At 43.9% G+C, this 21114-nt stretch overlaps 1 protein-coding gene across 1 annotated transcript; it reads left to right on the top strand.

The window, feature by feature from the left end:
• Positions 1-388: 388 nt before the first annotated feature.
• Positions 389-13469, top strand: IER3IP1 (immediate early response 3 interacting protein 1). Its single transcript, XM_077463031.1, has 3 exons — positions 389-551; positions 3896-3997; positions 12568-13469. Exons 1-3 carry the CDS (start codon positions 461-463, stop codon positions 12621-12623), a joined length of 249 nt encoding a protein of 82 aa, XP_077319157.1. The 5' UTR covers positions 389-460; the 3' UTR covers positions 12624-13469.
• Positions 13470-21114: the final 7645 nt, after the last annotated feature.

The following is a 21114-nucleotide window of genomic DNA, read 5'->3' as shown; positions in this document are numbered from 1 at the left end:
CCCCGTCAGGTAGGGCTCTATGGGACCCCCGTCAGGTAGGGCTCTATGGGGCCCCTGTCAGGTAGGGCTCTTTGGGGCCCCCGTCAGCTAGGGCTCTATGGGGCCCCCGTCAGGTAGGGCTCTATGGGACCCCCGTCAGGTAGGGCTCTATGGGGCCCCTGTCAGGTAGGGCTCTTTGGGGCCCCCGTCAGCTAGGGCTCTATGGGGCCCCCGTCAGCTAGGGCTCTATGGGACCCCCGAAGCTAAATATACTTTTACACTTCATCATTGTACATTGCTGTGTGAGGAGGAATCAGGTAACAATGGGGAGATTTGGGCTGCCAGTGCCTTTATTACAATGAGGAGATGGGAGAGAGCCTCTGTGGGCGGGGCTTCGCGCTCTGAGGTGTTTTGTCCCTCCCGCCGCCCCGTCTCCTCCCTGCGCCCTCCAGCGGCCGCCACGTCACCGGACTCCGGGAAGATGGCGTTCACGCTGTACACCCTGCTCCAGGCCGCCCTGCTCTGTGTCAATGCCATCGCCGTACTACATGAGGAGAGGTTCCTGAGCAAGAGTGAGAGCTGGGGGGGACTAAACTACCGGCGGGGGGCGCTGTGCATGCTGGGACTTGTAGTTCCTCGACAACTGACTGGGCATGGGCTGTCAGTGGAGGGTCTGAGACTTACTATAGAGACCCTGAGAGGAGACCTACTGACCACATCATCTATAGGGAGCACAATGACTGCCGTACACATCATATCATCTATAACGACTGCCATATACATCATATAGGGACCACAATGACTTCCGCACAGATCACATTATCTAAGGATCTCAATGACTGCCATACAGATCATATCATCTATAGGGACCGCAATGACTGCCATACAGATCATATCATCTATAGGGACCGCAATGACTACCATGCAGATCATATCATATCATGTATAGGGACCACAATGACTGCCATACAGATCATATCATCTATAGGGACGAGGATTGCAGTACAGATCCCATTATCTATAGGGACCACAATGACTGCCGTACAGAACATATCATCTATATGAACCACAATGACTGCCGTACAGATTATATCATCTATAGGGGCCACAATGACTGCAGTACAGATCACATTATCTATAGGGACCACAATGACTGCTGTACAGCTCATATATATAGGGACCACATTGACTTACGCACAGATCACATCATATAGGGACCACAGTGACTGCTGTACAGATCTTATCTATAGGGACCGCAATGACTGCTGTACAGATCATATCATCTATAGGGACCGCAATGACTGCCGTACAGCTCATATCATCTATAGTGACCACAATGACTGCCGTACAGCTCATATCATCTATAGGGACCACAATGACTGCCGTACAGCTCATATCATCTATAGGGACCGCAATGACTGCCGTACAGCTCATATCATCTATGGGGACCGCAATGACTGCCGTACAGATCTTATCTATAGGGACCGCAATGACTGCCGTACAGATCATATCATCTATAGGGACCGCAATGACTGCCGTACAGCTCATATCATCTATAGTGACCACAATGACTGCCGTACAGCTCATATCATCTATAGTGACCACAATGACTGCCGTACAGCTCGTATCATCTATAGGGACCACAATGACTGCCGTACAGCTCATATCATCTATAGGGACCACAATGACTGCCGTACAGCTCATATCATCTATAGGGACCACAATGACTGCCGTACAGCTCATATCATCTATAGGGACCGCAATGACTGCCGTACAGCTCATATCATCTATAGGGACCACAATGACTGCCGTACAGCTCATATCATCTATAGGGACCACAATGACTGCCGTACAGCTCATATCATCTATAGGGACCACAATGACTGCCGTACAGATCATATCATCTATAGGGACCACAATGACTGCGGTACAGATCATATCATCTATAGGGACCACAATGACTGCGGTACAGATCATATCATCTATAGGGACCACAATGACTGCCGTACAGATCATATCTATAGGGACCACAGTGACTGCTGTACAGCTCATATATAGGGACCAAATTGACTTACGCACAGATCACATCATATAGGGACCACAATGACTGCTGTACAGATCTTATCTATAGGGACCACAATGACTGCGGTACAGATCATATCATCTATAGGGACCACAATGACTGCCGTACAGATCATATCATCTATAGGGACCACAATGACTGCCGTACAGATCATATCATCTATAGGGACCACAATGACTGCCGTACAGATCATATCATCTATAGGGACCACAATGACTGCCGTACAGATCATATCATCTATAGGGACCACAATGACTGCCGTACAGATCATATCATCTATAGGGACCACAATGACTGCGGTACAGATCATATCATCTATAGGGGCCACAATGACTGCGGTATAGATCATATCTATAGGGACCACAATGACTGCGGTACAGATCATATCTATAGGGACCACAGTGACTGCCGTACAGCTCATATATAGGGACCACATTGACTTACGCACAGATCTTATCTATAGGGACCACAATGACTGCCGTACAGATCATATCATCTATAGGGACCACAATGACTGCGGTACAGATCACATCAGGACCACAATGACTGCCGTACAGATCATATCGTCTATAGGGACCACATTGACTTCTGCACAGATCACATTATCTAAGGACCATAATGACTGTTGTACAGATCTTCTCATCTATAGGGACCACAATGACTGCCATACATTACACATCACATCGTCTATGGGGACCACAATAACCGCAGTATAGATCACGTTAACTGTAGGGACCACAATGACTGATGTACAGAACATATTGTCTATATGGACCACAGTGACTGCCGTACAGATTCCGTTGTCTAGAAGGACCACAATGAATGCCATACAGACCCCCATCACAGAACAGCCCCTCATCCCGTGTCAGTAGTATTATGTACTGTAGGTAGGTACAGAAATCCCGGTCCTGACTATTTTAGACACTGAGAGGTTTATTTACTAAAGCTGGAGAGGGTGAAATCCGTCTCACTTCTGCATAGTAACCAATCAGCTTCCAGGTTTTATTGCCAGAGCTTAAATCGAACAAGCTGAAGTTGGAAGCTGACTGGCTTCTATACAGAAGTGTGGCTGATTTTTGCACTCCCCCCGGCTTTTAGTAAATAGCCCCCCCCCCCCCCCCCGGTTTTGTATCAATGACTCGGATCCCTTCTTGAAGTTTTGATTTTGTGGAAGTTGAGCTTCCGTAGAGCGCTCTGCACACAGCCTCCATGGGGAGGACCTCACTGTTGGTGGTCTAAACCAGGGATCTCCAAATGACGGCCCTCCAGCTGTTGCGGAACTACATATCCCATGAGGCATTGTAAAACCCTGACATTCACAGACATGACTGGGCATGATGGGAATTGTAGTTCCTAAACAACTGGAGGGCCGTAGTTTGGAGACCCCTGGTAAACGAAAAAAAAATGTAAGATCCTTTCCTTCATCCCGATCAGGCAGTGACCTTGCCTCCTGATTGGGTATGAGGGATCAGGTGACCTTACATTTAGAGGCCAATCACCAGGTCTGAGCACAGTCACCTGGGGCAGCAGTGTGACCTCATCCACCCGGAGAGGCTCTGACACTGACACTTCCCCGGGAAGATTGACATTCAATGCTGGGGGGGGGGGGGGCTACAAGCAGACTCCGACATTGGGTTATGGTCTCCTCTGTATTGTGGAAGAGCTGTCCAGGGCTGAGAAGAACGATGGAGAGCGAGTAACATGAAATCATTGTTGGTATAACTCTATGTAGACATTATTGAGGACACGCCTGTGTAATCTCTTCATGTGATGTCTTTTGTTATCTCTCCTACAATGATTTGTGCTGCTTCTTCTTTTCTCTGAAAACTGCAGTTGGCTGGGGAGCAGACCACGGGATTGGTGGATTTGGTGAGGAGCCGGGAATCAAGTCACAGATGATGAACCTTGTGCGGTCGGTACGGACAGTAATGAGAGGTAATTGTTCTCCTTCATCTTGCAGCAGCAGCAGAATTACTATAGAGAACCACTTGAAGACCAGAACTTTTTTTGTTTTTTTTGTTTACATGTAAAAATATGTATTTAATTCCTAGAAAATTACTTGGAACCCCCCAAACATTATACGGAACTTCCCGCACTCCACTTGAGTTCTTCTGTCAGAATATCGCTTCCTAAACTATGGATACACGAGACCAATGGATCTGGATATAGTAACCCCAAGAACCAGGCACCAGAAATAGAACTGCTTTTTAGAAGAAGAATATAGTCTTCTATACACTTGAGGAGGCCCCCCCCCCCCCCCCCCCCGATCATATTACCCTAACAATACAACTCTAACCAGAAACATAAATGAATAACATGAGCTAATTAATCATTTAGCCAGCCTAGGTGACTCAGAGGTTTGACCTTTCAGGTCAGCCTTACCTTCTTCTAGCTCAACCCCCTCCCCTCCCCCACCACCACCACCACCAAAAAAAATGACATGCCAGATGTGGCACGTCTGGGGGTCAGAAATCCTTAAGGTAGAACGCTGCTTTACATCCCCTTTCTTCCCCATTCTGATGCTCAGTTTGAACTCCAGCAAGTCGTCTTCAGCTTTACTGGAAAACCCTCTGCAACCCCGCAGTACACTGCTCCATATTTTGTACTTCAGAGGTCCAAGACAATAACCTCCCCGCCCCCCCCCCCCCCCCTTCCCATCACTAACCATGTAATGTGAACAGTGAATCTACAATTTTAAAGGATAGGATTTATAATACTTTACATCCCATGGTCTGCTCAGTTCCACAAAACACAATATAACCTACAAAATTAATATACAGTAAAACATTTCTTCCCAGAGCTCAGGTTTAAATAGTTTAATCATGGGGTGTTTGTGTGTATTTTTTTTTTTTTTGTTTTGTTTTGTTTCTGTGAAATTGTAGCAAAGGAGATTTTTATGTATTATTTAATAATAATAATATTATTATATATTTTTTGTTTCTGTAAAATTGTATTAAAGGAGATTTTTATTATTATTAATAATAAAAATCTCCTTTGCTACAATTTCACAAAAACTATATATATATATATATATATATATATATATATATATATATATATATATATATATATATATATATATATATATATATATATATATATATATATGTTTTTGTGAAATTGTAGCAAAGGAGATTTTTATTAATAATAATAAAAATCTCCTTTAATACAATTTTACAGAAACAAAAAATATTATTATTATTTTTATTTTGTTTCTGTGAAATTGTAGCAAAAGGAGATTTTTAATAATAATAATAATAATAAAAAATAAAAATCTCCTTTTAATACAATTTCACGGAAATTTTTGGGCTTGCAGAGCATGTATGAAGTCATGAGGTTTTCTTTAAGGGTTTTCTAGGACATGTGTGTGGTTGTGAGTTTTTTTTTTTTTTAATTATTTATTTATTTTTGGGGGGGTTACCAGAAATACGCTATATTGTCAAAAGTATTGGGACACCCACCTTGCCTTTACATGCACGTGAACCTTAATGGCATCCCAGTCTTAGTCCATAGAGTTCATATATTTAAGCCCACCCTTTGCAGCTATAACAGCTTCAGCTCTTCTGGGAAGGCTGTCCACAAGGTTTAGGAGTGTGTCTATGGGAATGTTTGACCATTCTTACAGAAATGCTTTTGTAGGTAGATGAGAAGGCCCGACTCGCAGTCTCCACTCTAATTCATCCCAAAGGTGTTCTATCAAGTTGAGATCAGGACTCTGTGCAGGCAGGTCAAGCTTCTCCACCCCAAACTTGTTCATCCATGTCTTTATGGACCTTGCTGTGTGCACTGGTCCAAATCATTTGGTGGAGGGGGGTTATGGTGTGGGGTTGTCTTTACAGGGGTTTTTCTTAAGGCGTCAGCATACCAAGATATTTTGGACAATTTTATGCTCCCAATTATGTGAGAACATTTTGGGGATGGCCCCTTTTTTGTTCCAACATGACTGCGCACCAGTGCACAAAGCAAGTTCCATAAAGACCAGGATGAGCGAGTTTGGGGTGGAGGAACTTGACTAGCCTGTATAGAGTCCTGACCTCAACCTGATAGAACAGCTTTGGGATGAATTAGAGCGGAGACTGTGATCCAGGCCATCTCGTCCAACATCAGTGCCTGACCTCACAAATGCGCTTCTGGAAGAACGGTCAAACATTCCCATAGACACACTCCTAAACCTTGTGGACGGCCTTCCCAGAAGAGTTGAAGCTGTTATAGCTGCAAAGGGTGGGCCAACTCAATATTGAACCCCACGGACTTGGGCTGGCCATACATGGGTTGAATCGAATTTCGAAATCAACGGTGGCACCATCGGATCACAAAACACATGAAACATTTGATTTTCTAAAGATTCATTTGAAATTCGACCCGTGTATGGCTGACCAGCCCAAGACTGGGATGCCATGAAAGTTCATGTGCGTGTAAAAGCAGGTGTCCCAATACTTTTGACAATATAGTGTATATGTGGTAATGAAGTTTTTAGGTTTTATGTGCTATGAATGTGATCATGAGGTGGTTTTTCGTTTTTTTTTCTTTCGGGTGTACATTGGCACGTGTGTTGTCTTGAATTTTTTTTTTGTATTTTTTTTTTACAGCATATGTGGTTTTGATATTTTCTTTGTGTGTGTGTATGTATATGTGTATATATATATATATATATATATATATATATATATATATATATATATATATATAACATTTTTACATTAGAGTAATGTATCTAATAAAAAAGAATTGTTTGCGCATGTATAGTTCTAGCAGTGCAAATAGATTCCTGATCAAAGAAAATGTCTCTCTTTTTTTTTTTTTGTTTTTTTTATTACACAGGATTCAGCAAATTATAAAAATTCAGTTTTTATAGCATATTAAATATTAACTTGGCGACCTTATTATGCAAACAGGGTATGGGGGAAAAAAAAATATTAATAATTTTTTTTAATGGGGAAAAAAAAATTGGCATTTAAGGAGAAAGTAGCCATCATTTAAATCTATTATGATTAAATATTGAGCCCTAGACTATATATTGGATCACCTAATTGCTGTATTCAAAAGCTATTAAATATTTCCATTCAGGAAAAACAATTGTAGATTATGTGTATATGTCATACTATGTCATTAGACTGTGTGTTGTCTATATAGGTTGTGTGGTTTTGTTTTTTGTAGATGTTGAGTGTGATTGGAACATTACTTAGTTTTTACTTAAAGCGGAGTTCCAGCTTGGGTTTGTTTTTATTTTAACCACTTCAGCCCTGGAAAGTTTTACCCCCCCCCCCCCTTCCTGACCAGAGCACTTTTTGCGATTTGGCACTGCGTCACTTTAACTGACAATTGTGCGGACGTGCGATGTTTCACCAAAACAAAATTGATGACTTTTATTCCCCCTACAAATAGAGCTTTCTTTTGGTGGTATTTGATCACCTCCTGTGATTTTTATTTTTTGCGTTTTATAAACAAAACAAGAGCGACCATTTAAGGGGGGACACAATATTTCTTACTTTTTGCTATAATAAATATCCCCCCAAAAAATATAAAAAAATAAAATAGTTTTTTTTCCTCAGTTTAGGCCGATATGCATTCTTCTACATATTTTTGATAAAATAAATCACAATAAGCGTATATTGATTGGTTTGCGCAAAAGTTATAGCGTCTACAAAATGGGGGATATATTTATGTTATTATTATTAATAATAATAATTTTTTTATTAGTAATGGCGGTGATTATATATATATATATATATATATATATATATATATATATATATATATATATATATATATATATTTTTTTTTTTTTTTTATCATGACTGCAACGTTATGGCGGACTCATCAGACACTTTTGACACTATTTATTTTAGGACCATTGTCATTTATAAAGCGATCAGCGCTATAAAAATTCAACGCTATAAAAATTCACTGATTACTGTGTAAATGACACTATCAGGGACGGGGTTAAACACTAGGGGGCGATCAAAGGGTTAAGTGTGTCCTAGGGAGTGATTCTAACTGTGGTGCGGGTGGGCTACTCACATGACAGTGATCACTGCTCCCAATGACGGGGATATCGCTCTCGCTCTCTCGTCACAAGGCAGAACAGGGACATGCCTTATTTACGTAGACATGTCCCAGTTCTGCTGCTCTGTGACACGATCGCAGGACACCGGCGGACATTGAGTCCCACCCACGGTCACGCTGTACACGGCGGCGTGCATGCACCCACTAATCCTGCAAACTAAAAGGGAGGTACAGGTACGCCCATTTGCCCACCACCGCCATTGTCCTGACATATCAGCGGTCGGCAAGTGGTTAAAAACACTACCGCGATGATCACAACTAATCCAATACATTATGGAATTAATCATAATATTATTAGTAGGTTTTCTGATTCATTTTCTATTTTAAAAACTCACTCTGCTCTCCTCATCGTGCTCCCATATTCAGTGTGGGCATCTGAAGCCCACTCGTTGCTCCTCCCGGGATACAGTGGGGGGGGGGGGGGGGAGAGAGAGTATTTGATTCCCCCCCCCCCCCACTGATTTTGTACATTTGCGCACTGACAAAGAAATGATCAGTCTATAGTTTTAATGGTAGGTTTATTTAAACAGTGAAAGACAGATTAATAACAAAAATATCCAGAAAACCGCAAGTTAAAAATTGATTTGCATTTTAACCACTTAAGGACCAGGCCTCTTTTTCAGATTTGCTGTTTACATGTTTTTTGTTTTTTGCTAGAAAACTACTTAGAAAAAAAACATATAATGTTTGGGGGTTCTAACACCCTAGAGAATAAAATGGCGGTCATTGCAATACTCTTTTTTTTTTTTTTTTTCATACCGTATTTATGCAACGGTCTTACAAGCGCCCTTTTTTTAAGAAAAATTCACTTTTTTGAAATTAAAAAATAAGACCAATTTTTCTTTTTTATATATATTGTGAAAGATAATGTTACGCCGAGTAAATTGATACCCAACATGTCATGCTTCAAAATTGACTACCGTTTTCATATGCGGGCGCTACTCATGTATGTGTTCGCTTCTGTGCGCGAGCTTGTCGGGACAGGGCGTTTTAAAAAAAAAAAACATTTTTTTTTTTTTTCTTCTTATTTATTTTACTTTGATTTTATTTATTTTGACACTTTAAAAAAAAAAAAAAAATCAAATAAAAAATGGATCACTTTAATTCCTATTTCAAGAAATGTAAACATCCCTTGTAATAGAAAAAAGCATGACAGGACTTCTTAACTATAAGACCTCAGATCTCATATTTGGACTTAAATGCAATAATTAAAAAAAAAAAAAAAAAAAAATCATTTGAAAAATGACATTGGAAAAAAAAAGTACCTTTTTTTTTTTTTTTTTTTTTTTTAAGAGGTATGGGCACAAGTGACGTTTTGACGTCGATTCCGCCCTCCTATGGTATAGAGATGGGTGGGGGCCATCTTGGCCTCACTCGTCTCCATACCCAGCAGTGGAAAGGACCCGATCGTCTCTGCCACTACCGACGGCTCTGGTAAGCAGCGGAGAGCGGCGGGAGGGGGGGTGGCACCTCTCTCGCCGCCGATGACTGACTGTGATTTCGCAGCGAACCCGCCGCGGAGACCACTGTTATCGCACACAGGACCGCCTCCTGTAAAGAGAGATATCTCGGTTGTGGCAGCAGCTGCTGCTGTTACCGGCATATCCCTCTTCAAAGTACTGACGTATATGTACATGAGGCAGTCCTTAAGTGGTTAATGAGTGAAATAAGTATTTGACCCCTTCACAAAACATGACTTGGTGGCAAAACTCTTGTTGGCAATCACAGAGGTCAGACGTTTCTTGTAGTTGGACACCAGGCTTGCACACATCTCCGGAGGGATTTTGTCCTCCTTGCAGATCCTCTCCAAATCATTAAGGTTTTTGAGGCTGAAGTTTGATAACTCGCACCTTCAGCTCCCTCCACATATTTTCTATGGGATTAAGGTCTGGAGACTAGCTTGGTCACTCCAGGACCTTTTTAATGTGCTTCTTCTTTAGCAGTGTGTTTTGGGTCATTGTCATGTGGGAATACCGATCAATGACCCATTTTCAATGCCTTGGCTGAGGGAAGGAGGTTCTCACCCAAGATTTGACGGTACATGGCCCCATCCATTGTCCCTTTTGATGCGGTGAAGTTGTCCTGTCCCCTTAGCAGGAAAACACCCCCAAGGCAAAATGGTTCCACCTCCATGTTTGACAGTGGGGATGGTGTTCTTGGGGTCATAGGCAGCATTCTTCCTCCTCCTCCAAACACAGCAATTCGATGCCAAAGAGCTTGATTTTGGCCTCATCTGACCACAAGACTTTCACCCGGTTCCCAAATCATTGAGATCTTCATTAGCAAACTTCAGGCGATCCTGTACATGTGCTTTCCTGAGCGGGGGGGCCTTTGCGGGCGCTGCAGGATTTTAGTCCTTCATGGTGTAGTGTGTTACCAATTGTTTTCTTGGTGACTATGGTCCCAGCTACCTTGAGATCATTGACAAGATTCTCCCGAGTAGTTCTGGGCTGATTCTTCACTGTTCTCATAATCATTGGAATTTCGCGAGGTGAGATCTTGCATGGAGCCCCAGACCAAGGGAGATTGACAGTTATTTTATGTTACTTCCATTTGTGAATAATCACACCAACTGTTGTCACCCTCTCACCAAGCTGCTTGGCGATGGTTTTGTAGCCCATTCCAGCCTTGTGTAGGTCTACAATCTTGTCCCTGACATCCTTTTGGACAGCTCTTTGGTCTTGGCCATGGTGGAGAGATTGGAATCTGGTCGATTTGCTTCTGTGGACAGGTGTCTTTTATACAGGTAACAAGCTGAGATTAGGAGCACTCCCTTTTAAGAGTCCTCCTAATCTCAGCTCGTTGTATGTATAGAAGACGCCTGGGAGCAAGAAATCGTGCTGATTTTGATAGGGGATCAAATACTTATTTCACTCATTAAAGTTCTCATCATTTTATAACTTTTTTTGAAATGCATTTTTCTGAATATTTTTGTTATTCTGTCTCTCGCTGTTAAAATAAACCTACCATACAAAATTATAGACTGATCATTTCTTTGTCAGTGTGCGAACGTACAAAATCAGCAGAGGATTGGCCGGAGCCACGATGACATCACTCCCGCTCATGCGCATGGGAGCTGCCACTAGCGGAATATCGCAGTTAGCAGCTGCATGGTCAGTGTGCCTGCGCGCCGCTGTCTACACCACATGCGACGTAGACAGCGGTGCCTGTCTTTTTTTTTGCAAATATCTTCCAAACTGTGTAGGTTTAGGAGATATTTCTCGGACAATCAGGTAAGCCTTAATCTAGGCTTACCTGTGGGTCTATAAGGGTTTACAACCACTAAAAAGGGGGGTTGAATTGGTCATTTTACATGTGACCATCAATGCTGGGGTACAAACTTTAAAAAGTGGGTGGAATATTTTATTCTATTTATTTTTTTGAGTGGAATATAGAAAAGGTTGAGGCATCCATGTACTGATGAGACTCTGAGATTTTGTCCTATACGGTGCCAAGTCATCTTCCCACAATACAGCTGGGAGCAGCACTAGTGAATATAGAAGCTGCTGCCATTGTCTGGTGAAAGCTGAACAACTCCAGGCACGTTCAGTTCACCTCTTATTTACTTCCCCGATGCTGCACGTATCGGGGAAGTAAATAAGAGGAGGACGTCCAGGGACACCCTCCCAGCAATTGCTGTAGCCTGCTATAGCGCAGACGCCTAGTGTAAAGAATTAACAGGCAGGGCTCGCGGTGCCCCCTATTGGACGGGGGGGCCCATGGGCTTGAGCCCCGTCAAGCCCTATGGAAAGTCCGGCCCTGGATAGGACTCATGGTAGCGCTCACCTTATCTTCTCCAGACAAGGTGTTTTTCGGATGGCTCAAGCAATTGGAACTTTACCCCAGTCCTCAGCAGTCCAATCCCTGTACCTTTTGCAGAATCTTAGTCTGTCCCTGATGTTTTTCCTGGAGAGAAGTGGCTTCTTTGCTGCCCTTCTTGACACCAGACCATCCTCCAAACGTCTTCTCACAGTGCGTTGCCGATGGGCTCACACCTGCCTGCTGCCATTCCTGAGCAAGCTCTGCACTGGTGGTGCCCTGAATCTGTAGCTGAATCGACTGTAGGAGACGGGCCTGGCACTTGCTGGACTTGGGTGCCCTGAAGCAAATGTAGTGGAAATGTTTTTTTTATGGGATTTAGATACATTTTTTTTATTTTATTTTTTAATGGCAAAGAGGGACATTACAATTAATTGCAGTTCATGTGAACACTCCTCGTAACATTCTGGAATATATGCAAATTTCCATCATAAAAACTGAGGCAGCAGACTTTGTGAAAATGTCATATTTGTGTCATTCTCAAAACTTTTGCCCAGGGCTGTAGGCACGCGATCTGGAGAGCCACTTTGCTGCCATGTATAACTTTGTTATGTGGTCCACCAGTAGTAATATAAATGTTTAGAAACCTTTTCATTTTTTTTTTTTTTTTGTCTTTGCAGTTCCGTTAATCATTGTGAACTCGATAACGATCGTGCTACTTCTGCTGTTCGGTTAGATGTTTGCTAAGCAGAAAAGAGGAAAGCGTATCACCAGAAGGCCAACTGATGCTGATCGTTTACTGTATATGAAGAGGAGACACGGAACTTTTGACAAAGCCCTACTGCAGATGATCTACCAGTGTGAGGAGTATCTTCTATGAACACATGGAACCTCTGTCACCAGTATGCACCCCGCCTCACACACTGGCAGGCTCCAATGAAAGGACTTTTTACCCAAAGGACACATTGACGCAAGAAGCATGTCGTAGAGTGTTTACATAAGATGTTCTACCACAAGATGGCTCTAATCATTCATGTTAGTATCACCAAGTCTTCAGTACTTTAATTAAAACCCATTAAATTCACCACACCTTACCCGTATCGCTTCTACCCCTGCCTACGTTATGATTTATACATCTTATAAAACTGAAGACGTTTCCACCCAGACTTCCAGTACACGAGGATCTTGCTGTCACAGAAAAGCAAACAAAATATCCTACTAAAGCAAGCCTCCTAAGCAGAAATTACATGGCATCATGTCTAAGGTGTGGTGTAAAGCCCTGCCCCTATGCCCCATGCCCCTGCTGCAGAACACTGCCACTGCACATATGTAGGAAAAGCTGGCGTTCTGCCTGTAGGAGGTAGGAACAAACCTGCATACAGCGTCTGTAACCCGCTCCTTTGTGTGACATTCACCTGAATGATTTTGTAAGCCCTGGGATCTTTGTACTGATGTGGTTTTTTTTCTATAAAACATGGATTTTTAGAGGGACTGTGGGGTTAATTTACAGAACTGTGCTTTATTGGTTAAATGTGTTTCTTATTTTATCTCCTCATCAAAAGGTTTTATTCACAAACATAAATATGGTGTGGAATTGTCATTTATTGCATGTTATAGCTGTTTAACCGTAGCAAGCCTTTAGCCTAGGGCTCCAAACTGCGGCCCTTTTTCTTGACTGTATCTAGCCCTTGGGCCACTGTTCCTCCCACTGGTGATGGGCCACTGTTCCTCCCACCGGCACCAGCAATGGGGCACTATTCCACTGACATCAATGCTGGTGCACTATTTCTCTCGCTGGTGCCAGTAGGAAGAATAGTGCCCCATCATTGGTGCCAGTGGGAGGAATGGTGACCTGTTCTTCCCACTGGTACCGTCGATTTGAGGGGGATGGTGCCAGTGGGAGGAACAAACAACGGGGCACTGTTGGCTCCATTTCTCCCTCTGCTACCTACAATTGGCACTGTTTCTCCCAACTTTACCAATGATGGGACACAATTTCATCTCCTACTGACCAAAGTCGCTATGTAATATATTTACTCCTGCTGACAATCAAACCTAAGGCATTGTTTACTCCAACTGACTTTGGGGCAATTTCTTCCACTGGCCAAAGTCTTGACCTCCTACGGTCTGAAGGACAGTAACCTGGCCCATTGTCTAGAAAGTTTGGAGACCCCTGGCCTAGGGTCACATGTTGTGATTCATTACAAAAAAAACCTGTACTATGGATGCTGTGCTCAAGTGGTAAGCCAAGCCCTAGTCACCAGTGTTGCCGGTGGTTTCCCTGCAGTTGATCATTTCCCCCATTACTGACATGTCTGTAATGCTTTGTTCTGCACTGTGTCTGTTTTGTGGAGGCACCCATCTTGGTAGAGGCAGGGCTTCCTCCGTTTTAGAACTACCCCCCTGTGATGGTTGGGGTGATGATCAAGAAGCAGCAGGAATGCAAGAAGCCCAGTTTTACAAAATGGATAAAGCGGAAGCAGGGAGACTCTTGTTCTGCCGTTCCTAAGGTACAGCTTTCTCTTCAGCAAGGAGAACAGTGAGTAACGCAGTGGTGACAACACTAGACTTCACTCCAAATCTGGTGAGACTAGCAGTCAGAGGTAGTAGATGTTGCCAATAAAAAGCTATGAGGCTACAGAGCAGGAGTGCCATGGCACAGGAAGCGCAATGTTGTTTTGTTTTTCAGGACCTGGAATATTAGGTGGGAGAGCGTGTTCCAAATAGAAGAAGGCACAATCCCCCAAAAAAGTCAATAATTGGCGGGGAAAAGCATCCCCCGAAACTCCCGGTAGAGGAGATACGGGCATGAAGGGGATTTATTTGCGTACATAACGGTGTACTAGACAGAAGGACAAAATGCTTATAAACAACATTTATTATACACAATTAAAAACTAAGAATAGAATCATGTTGTAAATGGTGCCAGGTTTGACATACAACCACCAGTAGGTAGGATCGTCACATTTTGCCTCAATTGGCCTCCTTCAGGATCTGCTTCGTGTTCACAACATATTGACCCTAAATCACAGATCCTAGCAAAAGGCTGATGAGAAGACTGCCCCACAGTATTTTACCAGCAGAGCGATATCAAGAAAAGTAATGATCCTCCTTACAAAGGAAGACAGCTCAGTTTAAACCCAGTTTAAACATTTCAGGTCAATCTGGCTGCACTTGCAATGTTATTGGCTATATATAGTGATGGTATTTTTTAGGGAGACCCATGGGATAGCTCTTTGGGGTTTAACTTAAGGTTTCAGGTTCTCATCTCTCCCCCTTCTGTTATCATGGCCTACTGGGTTTAAACTGGGCTATCTTCCTTTGTAAGGAGGATCATGACTCTTCTTGCTATCACACTGCTGGCATAGTACTGTAGACCTTTCGCTTGATCCGTGATTTAGGGTCAATATGTTGTGAACCTGAAGAAGCCCAATTTGGATGAAACGTGTCGATCCTACCATCGCTGTCTCCTTTTGCTCTGTTGGTTGTATGTCAAACCTGGAAGCACTTGCCACATGATTTTAAGATTGTATTCTTAGTTTTTAATTGTGTATAATAAATACACAATGAAACATATTGTTCTTCTGTCTAGTACGCTATTAGGCATGCAAAAAAAATCCCCCACCGGGGTACTTTACCCTTCCAATTATTGTTTTTCAGGAGCTATTTAAGACAAAATGTAATTTAAGTTCAGTTTACTCTCTGGCTAATTAAAAAAAATGTATTGCAAAAATCTACCGTATATACTCGAGCATAAGCCGAGATTTTCAGCCCCTTTTTTTAGGCTGAAAGTGCCCCCCCTCGGCTTATACTCGAGTCACCGCCGTCTGTCTACCCGATCAGCGCGTCGTGCAGACAGACGGCGGCCATTCCACTGTTCAAAAGCCGCGCCTCCCTGTCTGTGATAGGCGGAACACTCAATTTCCCAGCAGTCAGTGGTCCGCCTATCACGGACATCCGCTCATCCTCATACTACGGACGAGGATGAGAGGATGTCCGTGATAGGCGGAACACTGACTGCTGGGAAATTGAGTGTTCCGCCTATCACAGACGGAGGCGCGGCTTTTGAACAGTGGAATGGCCGCAGTCTGTCACAGATGAGAAGAGGTGCTGCGATCCTGGCATGGCCGCCGTATGTGCAGAAGGACACAGGCTCAGGACACAGGTAGGCTGGACACACAGGGCGGCTGGACACACAGGGATGGACAGGCATGTCTCACCCTCGGCTTATACACGAGTCAATAAGTTTTCCCATTTTTTTTGTGGTAAATTGGGGGCCTCGGCTTATATTCGGATCGACCTATACTCGAGTATATAGTATTCTTTTTTTTTTTTTTTCCCTACTGTGGGAAATTGTTGGACAACAGATTAATTTTATGAGGTTATTTCATGAGATATGCTATATTACCAAAATTATTGGGACACCTACCTTTACACGCATGTGTTTAATGGCATCCCAGTCTTAGTCCGTAGCATTCAATATTGAGTTGGCCCACCCTTTGCAGCTATAACAGCCTCAACTCTTCTGGGAAGGCTGTCCACAAGGTTTAGGAGTGTGTCTATGGGAATGTCTGACCAATCTTCCAGAAGTGCATTTGTGAGGTCAGGCGCTGATGTTGGACAAGAAGGCCTGGCTCACAGTCTCCACTGGAATTCATCCCAAAGGTGTTCTATCTGGTTGAGGTCAGGACTCTGTGCAGGCCAGTCAAGTTCCTCCATCCCAAACTTACTCATCTATGTCTTTATGGACATTGCTTTGTGCACTGGTGTGTAGTCATGTTGGAACAGGAAGGGGACATCCCCAAACTGTTCCCACAAAGTTGGGAGTATGAAATTGTACAAACTGTCTTGGTATGCTGACGCCTTAAGAGTTCCCTTCACTGGAACTAAAGGGCCAAGCCCAACCCCTGAAAAACAACCCTACACCATAATCCCCCCTCCACCAAATGATTTATTTTTTGCTAAACAAAAGAAAAAAAGACCAAAAACATTTTTCAGAATTTTATACAATTTTGCAAACGGGTAATTTTTCTCCTTCATTGATGTGCGCTCGTGAGGCTGCACTGATGAGGAGGTGGCACTGTTGGGACTGCACTGATAATCGGTGCCAACGTCCCTTTACACAAGCAGGTTATCACCTCTCTTCTTCTCTTAGACTGTCAGCATTAAGAAAGCAAATCCTTGTGTTTACAGATCAGTGATCAGTTGTCATTGGACACAGCTGATCACGTGGTAAAGGCTCGCTGTGATTGGCCCTTTACCCCAATCTGTGATCAGCTGACTCAGTGAACACGGAGTGCGCCGTAGGGGGCATGTGGCCAGCACGATCATGGGAGGACATTCATGTACTCCCTCCTGGCAAAGTAAGCCCATGCTGTAGCTGTGTTTTGGCTGTAGCGCGGGCAGGAAGTGGTTAAATAAAGAATATGCCTTTGTTATGACTCTCCTCAAATTTGTTTAACCACTTGCCGTCCGCCATATAGCAAAATGACGGCGACAAAGTGGTTGTGTTATCCTGATCGCATGTCATATGATCAGGATAACGAGGCGCTGCACGCCCCCGGAGGCAATGCAGCGATCATTGTTGCGGCTCTGACACACCGCAACTCCGATCTAGGTACAGATTCTCCGACGGAGACTCTTTACCACATGATCAGCCGTGTCCAATCACAGCTGATCACAATGTAAACAGGTGGAGCCATTAATCAGCTTTTCCTCACTCGCGTCTGACGCAAGTAGAGGAGAGCCGTTCGCTGCTCTCCTGACGGGGGGTTAGTGCTGATTGTTTATCAGCACACCCCTCCCGTGGATGCCCACCCAGGACCACCAGGGATAGCCACCACTGATGACCACCAAGTATGGCATCCCTGGTGGCCTTGGGTGGCAATGTGTGCCCACACATGATGCCAATCAGTGCCCACCAGCAATACCTGCCAGTGCCTCCTAATCAGTGATGCCCATCAGTGCCATCAATCTGTCTCAATCAGTGAACTCATCAGTGACCATTAGTGCCACCCATGAGTGCCCATCTGTGCTGCCTATCAGTGTCGCATATCAGAGCCACCTATGAGTGCCCATCTGTGCTGCCTATCAGTGCCCATCAGTGTCGCATATCAGAGCCACCTATGAGTGCCCATCTGTGCTGCCTATCAGGGCCCATCAGCGTTGCACATCAGTGCCACCTCATCCACGCCCATCAGTGAGGGAGAAAATGTATTTATTTACAACATTTTTATAACAGAAACTAAGAAAAAAGTTTTTGTTTTTTTCAAAATTTCAGATTTTTTATTTTTAATTTGTTTAGCAAAAAATAAAAACCGCAGAGGCGATCAAATACCACCGAAAGAAAGCTCTATTTGTGGGAACAAAACAACAATGTTGTTGGGGTACAGCGTGGCATGACCGCGCAATTGTCATTTGAACAGCGCTGAAAGCTGAAAATTGACTTAGGCAGGAAGGGTGGATGGTGCCCGGTATTGAAGTGGTTAACACCCCTTTCACACTGAAGGCTCTTTAGTGCTAAAAATAGAGTCTGTAAAGCGCCTCTCAGCCCTCCCCATTGTGAAAGCCTGAGTTCTATCATAGGTCATGCTCATAGGTCCGAAAAAAAAGTCCTGCAAGCCGCGTCTTTGGGGTGGTTTGGGAGCCGTGAATACACCACTGCCAAACTGCCCCTGCCATTGAAATCAATGGGCAGCGCTGCCGAAACGCCTGCAAAGTGCTTTGGTGCTTTTAATCTCTTGTTAACCCCTTCTTTGTGGTTAAAAGCGCCCCGCTCCCGCCCGCACATCGCTGGTAAAGCCCGGCTAAAACTAACGGTGCTTTACCGCTAACGCGGCCTGCTCCCCAGTGAGAAAGTGGAAGAATGGCCCCCTTATAATGTCTATTCTAACTACCCTGTAGAAGGGAGGTGCTTATATTTACGTATTCACAGGGTACTCCAGTCCAGTCATGTGATTGGCTCCCAGCAGTCGGAGGAGGGGAGAGGGGGGACAGCCGACAGCGTATGTCCCATAGTAAGCCTATGGGTGGCAGCACCATCCAGACACTTCAGCTGTTGTCAGTGATCCTCTCCGCTGAAGGTGGAAACTGGGGAGATCATGTGACCAGACTGAACCGTTCAGAGAATAGGTATCTATAGGCATCTTCTACAAGGTCGTTAGAATAGGCATTAGAAGGCAGGTGGGGGCAGTTTTATGGTTTGGTTAGATATAAGACTGAAATTCCACTCACTAAAATGAAATTGAACTCAAAATGTTAGAAACTGCTGACAGGCTGTCTAATGCTCCTCCCTGCCTGTCAGCTGTGTATGTGTGCTCAGTGTACATTTATGGTACAGCAGACACATATCGGACCCCCTGCTGCGAGCCGTGGCCTATAGCCCCGTACACACAGTACGATTGTTGGCAGGGGATTGCGTGATGTCAGACTGTTGCCCTAAAATCTTACCATTAGTACGCTTCTGACAATTGTTGCCCAATTTTTGGCCAACAAATGTTGGATGACAGGCTAGTAAATTTTTGCCGGACAACGGTCTGTTGTCTGATTTTCGTATGGTCTGTACACAAGTCCGTCACGCGAAAGTCCAAAGTACAAACACGCATGCTCGGAATCAATGCTCACCGAACACGAAATTGGCAGAAAGGGCCCAAAGGGTGGCGCTCAAGAGCTGAAATTCCTTGTAGTACATCACTACGTTCGTGTTTGTTGGCCGACAATTGTGTGCCTTTAGTATGCAAGACAAGATCCTGGCACACGCCCTTTTGACAAAAATCAGATGCTCGGTTGGCCAACAATCGTACCGCATGTACGAGGCTTTACTCTGGGCTTATTTATGCTTTGCTTCGGCTTGAACACACATTAACGGCTAGTTTACTCTTGCTTCAAAACATGGCTTCAGACATGCTTTGTTAAAGCTCTCTGAAACGCCAGTCAAAGCCCCTGTCACTAAATAAAATGGTTAGCTTACATTCCTGTTTACACCTTGCTTTTGCTTTTCTTCAAAAATTATACCCCATGTCGCTTTAGTGGTGCTTCAAAGCCTCCATAGAAGTCTATGGCAAAGCTGGCTTGAAACCCCACTGAAGCCTCATCAAAGCACCAAGCAAAAGCAAGGTGTAAACAGGACTGTAAGCTAACCATTTTATTTAGTGACAGGAGCTTTGACTGGCGTTCAGAGAGCTTTAACAAAGCCGGTCCGAAGCCTTGTTTTGAAGCAAGTGTAAACTAGCCCTTAAACGAAGGTAGACTCTGGACTGCCGCACTCTTGAGAAAAAAACGCTTTGAATCTAGGAGCCAGCTAAAAAAAAAAAAAAAAAGAAAAAAAGTTAGGAGCGTTTTTTTTTCCAACTAACAAAGCTTTATTTTTAACGACAAAATCCCTTCTCATGTGAGCTGACAAAAGCCGGGGGGGGGGGGGCAGGACACAATTTTTAGTTGTCATGGCAACCTGGCGCCTGGGATTTGTCAAGCCCTGCCCTAGAGAAAAGCGGTAGTTCCAATTTTTTTATGTCACACAATATTACCACACAGGTCTAGAAAACATAACATTTCAGATAGGCCCCTTTCACACTGGGGTGGCGGTAAAGTGAATCTATTTTTAGAGGTGATTTACCATCATATTTGTGGGGGGGGGGGGGGGTATTCGGCCCCCGCTAGCGGCCAAAAAAGGGTTAAAACCACTCGCAAAGCGCTGCTGCAGCAGCGCTTTGCCGGCGGTATAGCCCCACTGCCCCATTGATTTCAATGGGCAGGAGCGATGGAGGAGCAGTGTATACGCCGCTCCTCCACCGCTCCAAAGATGCTGCTAGCAGGACTTTTTTTACCATCCTGCCAGCGCACCCCTCCAGTGTGAGAGTCCTCGGGGCTTTCACACTGGAGACACAGGAGTGGCTCTTTCAGGGCGCTTTGAAGGCGCTATTTTTAGCGCTGTAGTGCCTGCAAAGCGCCTCAGTGTGAAAGGGGTCTTACAAACACACTAATGTTAATTTTAGGGGGCACAAAAATGCAATAAATTACCCAGTTTTTGGTAAAATATAATAACCGGGGCTGTACCAAGTAAATTGATATCCAACACGTCAAACTTTAAATTTGAGTGCGCCCATGAAAAGGCGACAAACTTCAGTACCCTATATTTTCCATAGGTGATGCTTTAAAAGCCCCCCTAGAAGTCATCAGTTTAACATTATGAAGGAGGTCTGGTGCTAGAATTATTGCTCTCATCCCGG

This window comes from Lithobates pipiens, unplaced genomic scaffold (assembly GCF_037356315.1).
Source record: "Lithobates pipiens isolate NorthernLeopardFrog02 unplaced genomic scaffold, aLitPip1_a1.2 Scaffold_3, whole genome shotgun sequence".
Taxonomy (NCBI): domain Eukaryota; kingdom Metazoa; phylum Chordata; class Amphibia; order Anura; family Ranidae; genus Lithobates; species Lithobates pipiens.
This window is presented reverse-complemented; position numbering and strand designations above follow the sequence as displayed.

Excerpts from the sequence above, each read along its gene's own strand:
- IER3IP1 (XM_077463031.1), top strand. The coding sequence starts at position 461 with ATGGCGTTCACGCTGTACACCCTGCTCCAGGCCGCCCTGCTCTGTGTC. Across the intron at positions 552-3,895 it reads GGAGAGGTTCCTGAGCAAGA|TTGGCTGGGGAGCAGACCAC; the intron begins GTGAGAGCTGGG and ends TGAAAACTGCAG. Across the intron at positions 3,998-12,567 it reads GGTACGGACAGTAATGAGAG|TTCCGTTAATCATTGTGAAC; the intron begins GTAATTGTTCTC and ends TTGTCTTTGCAG.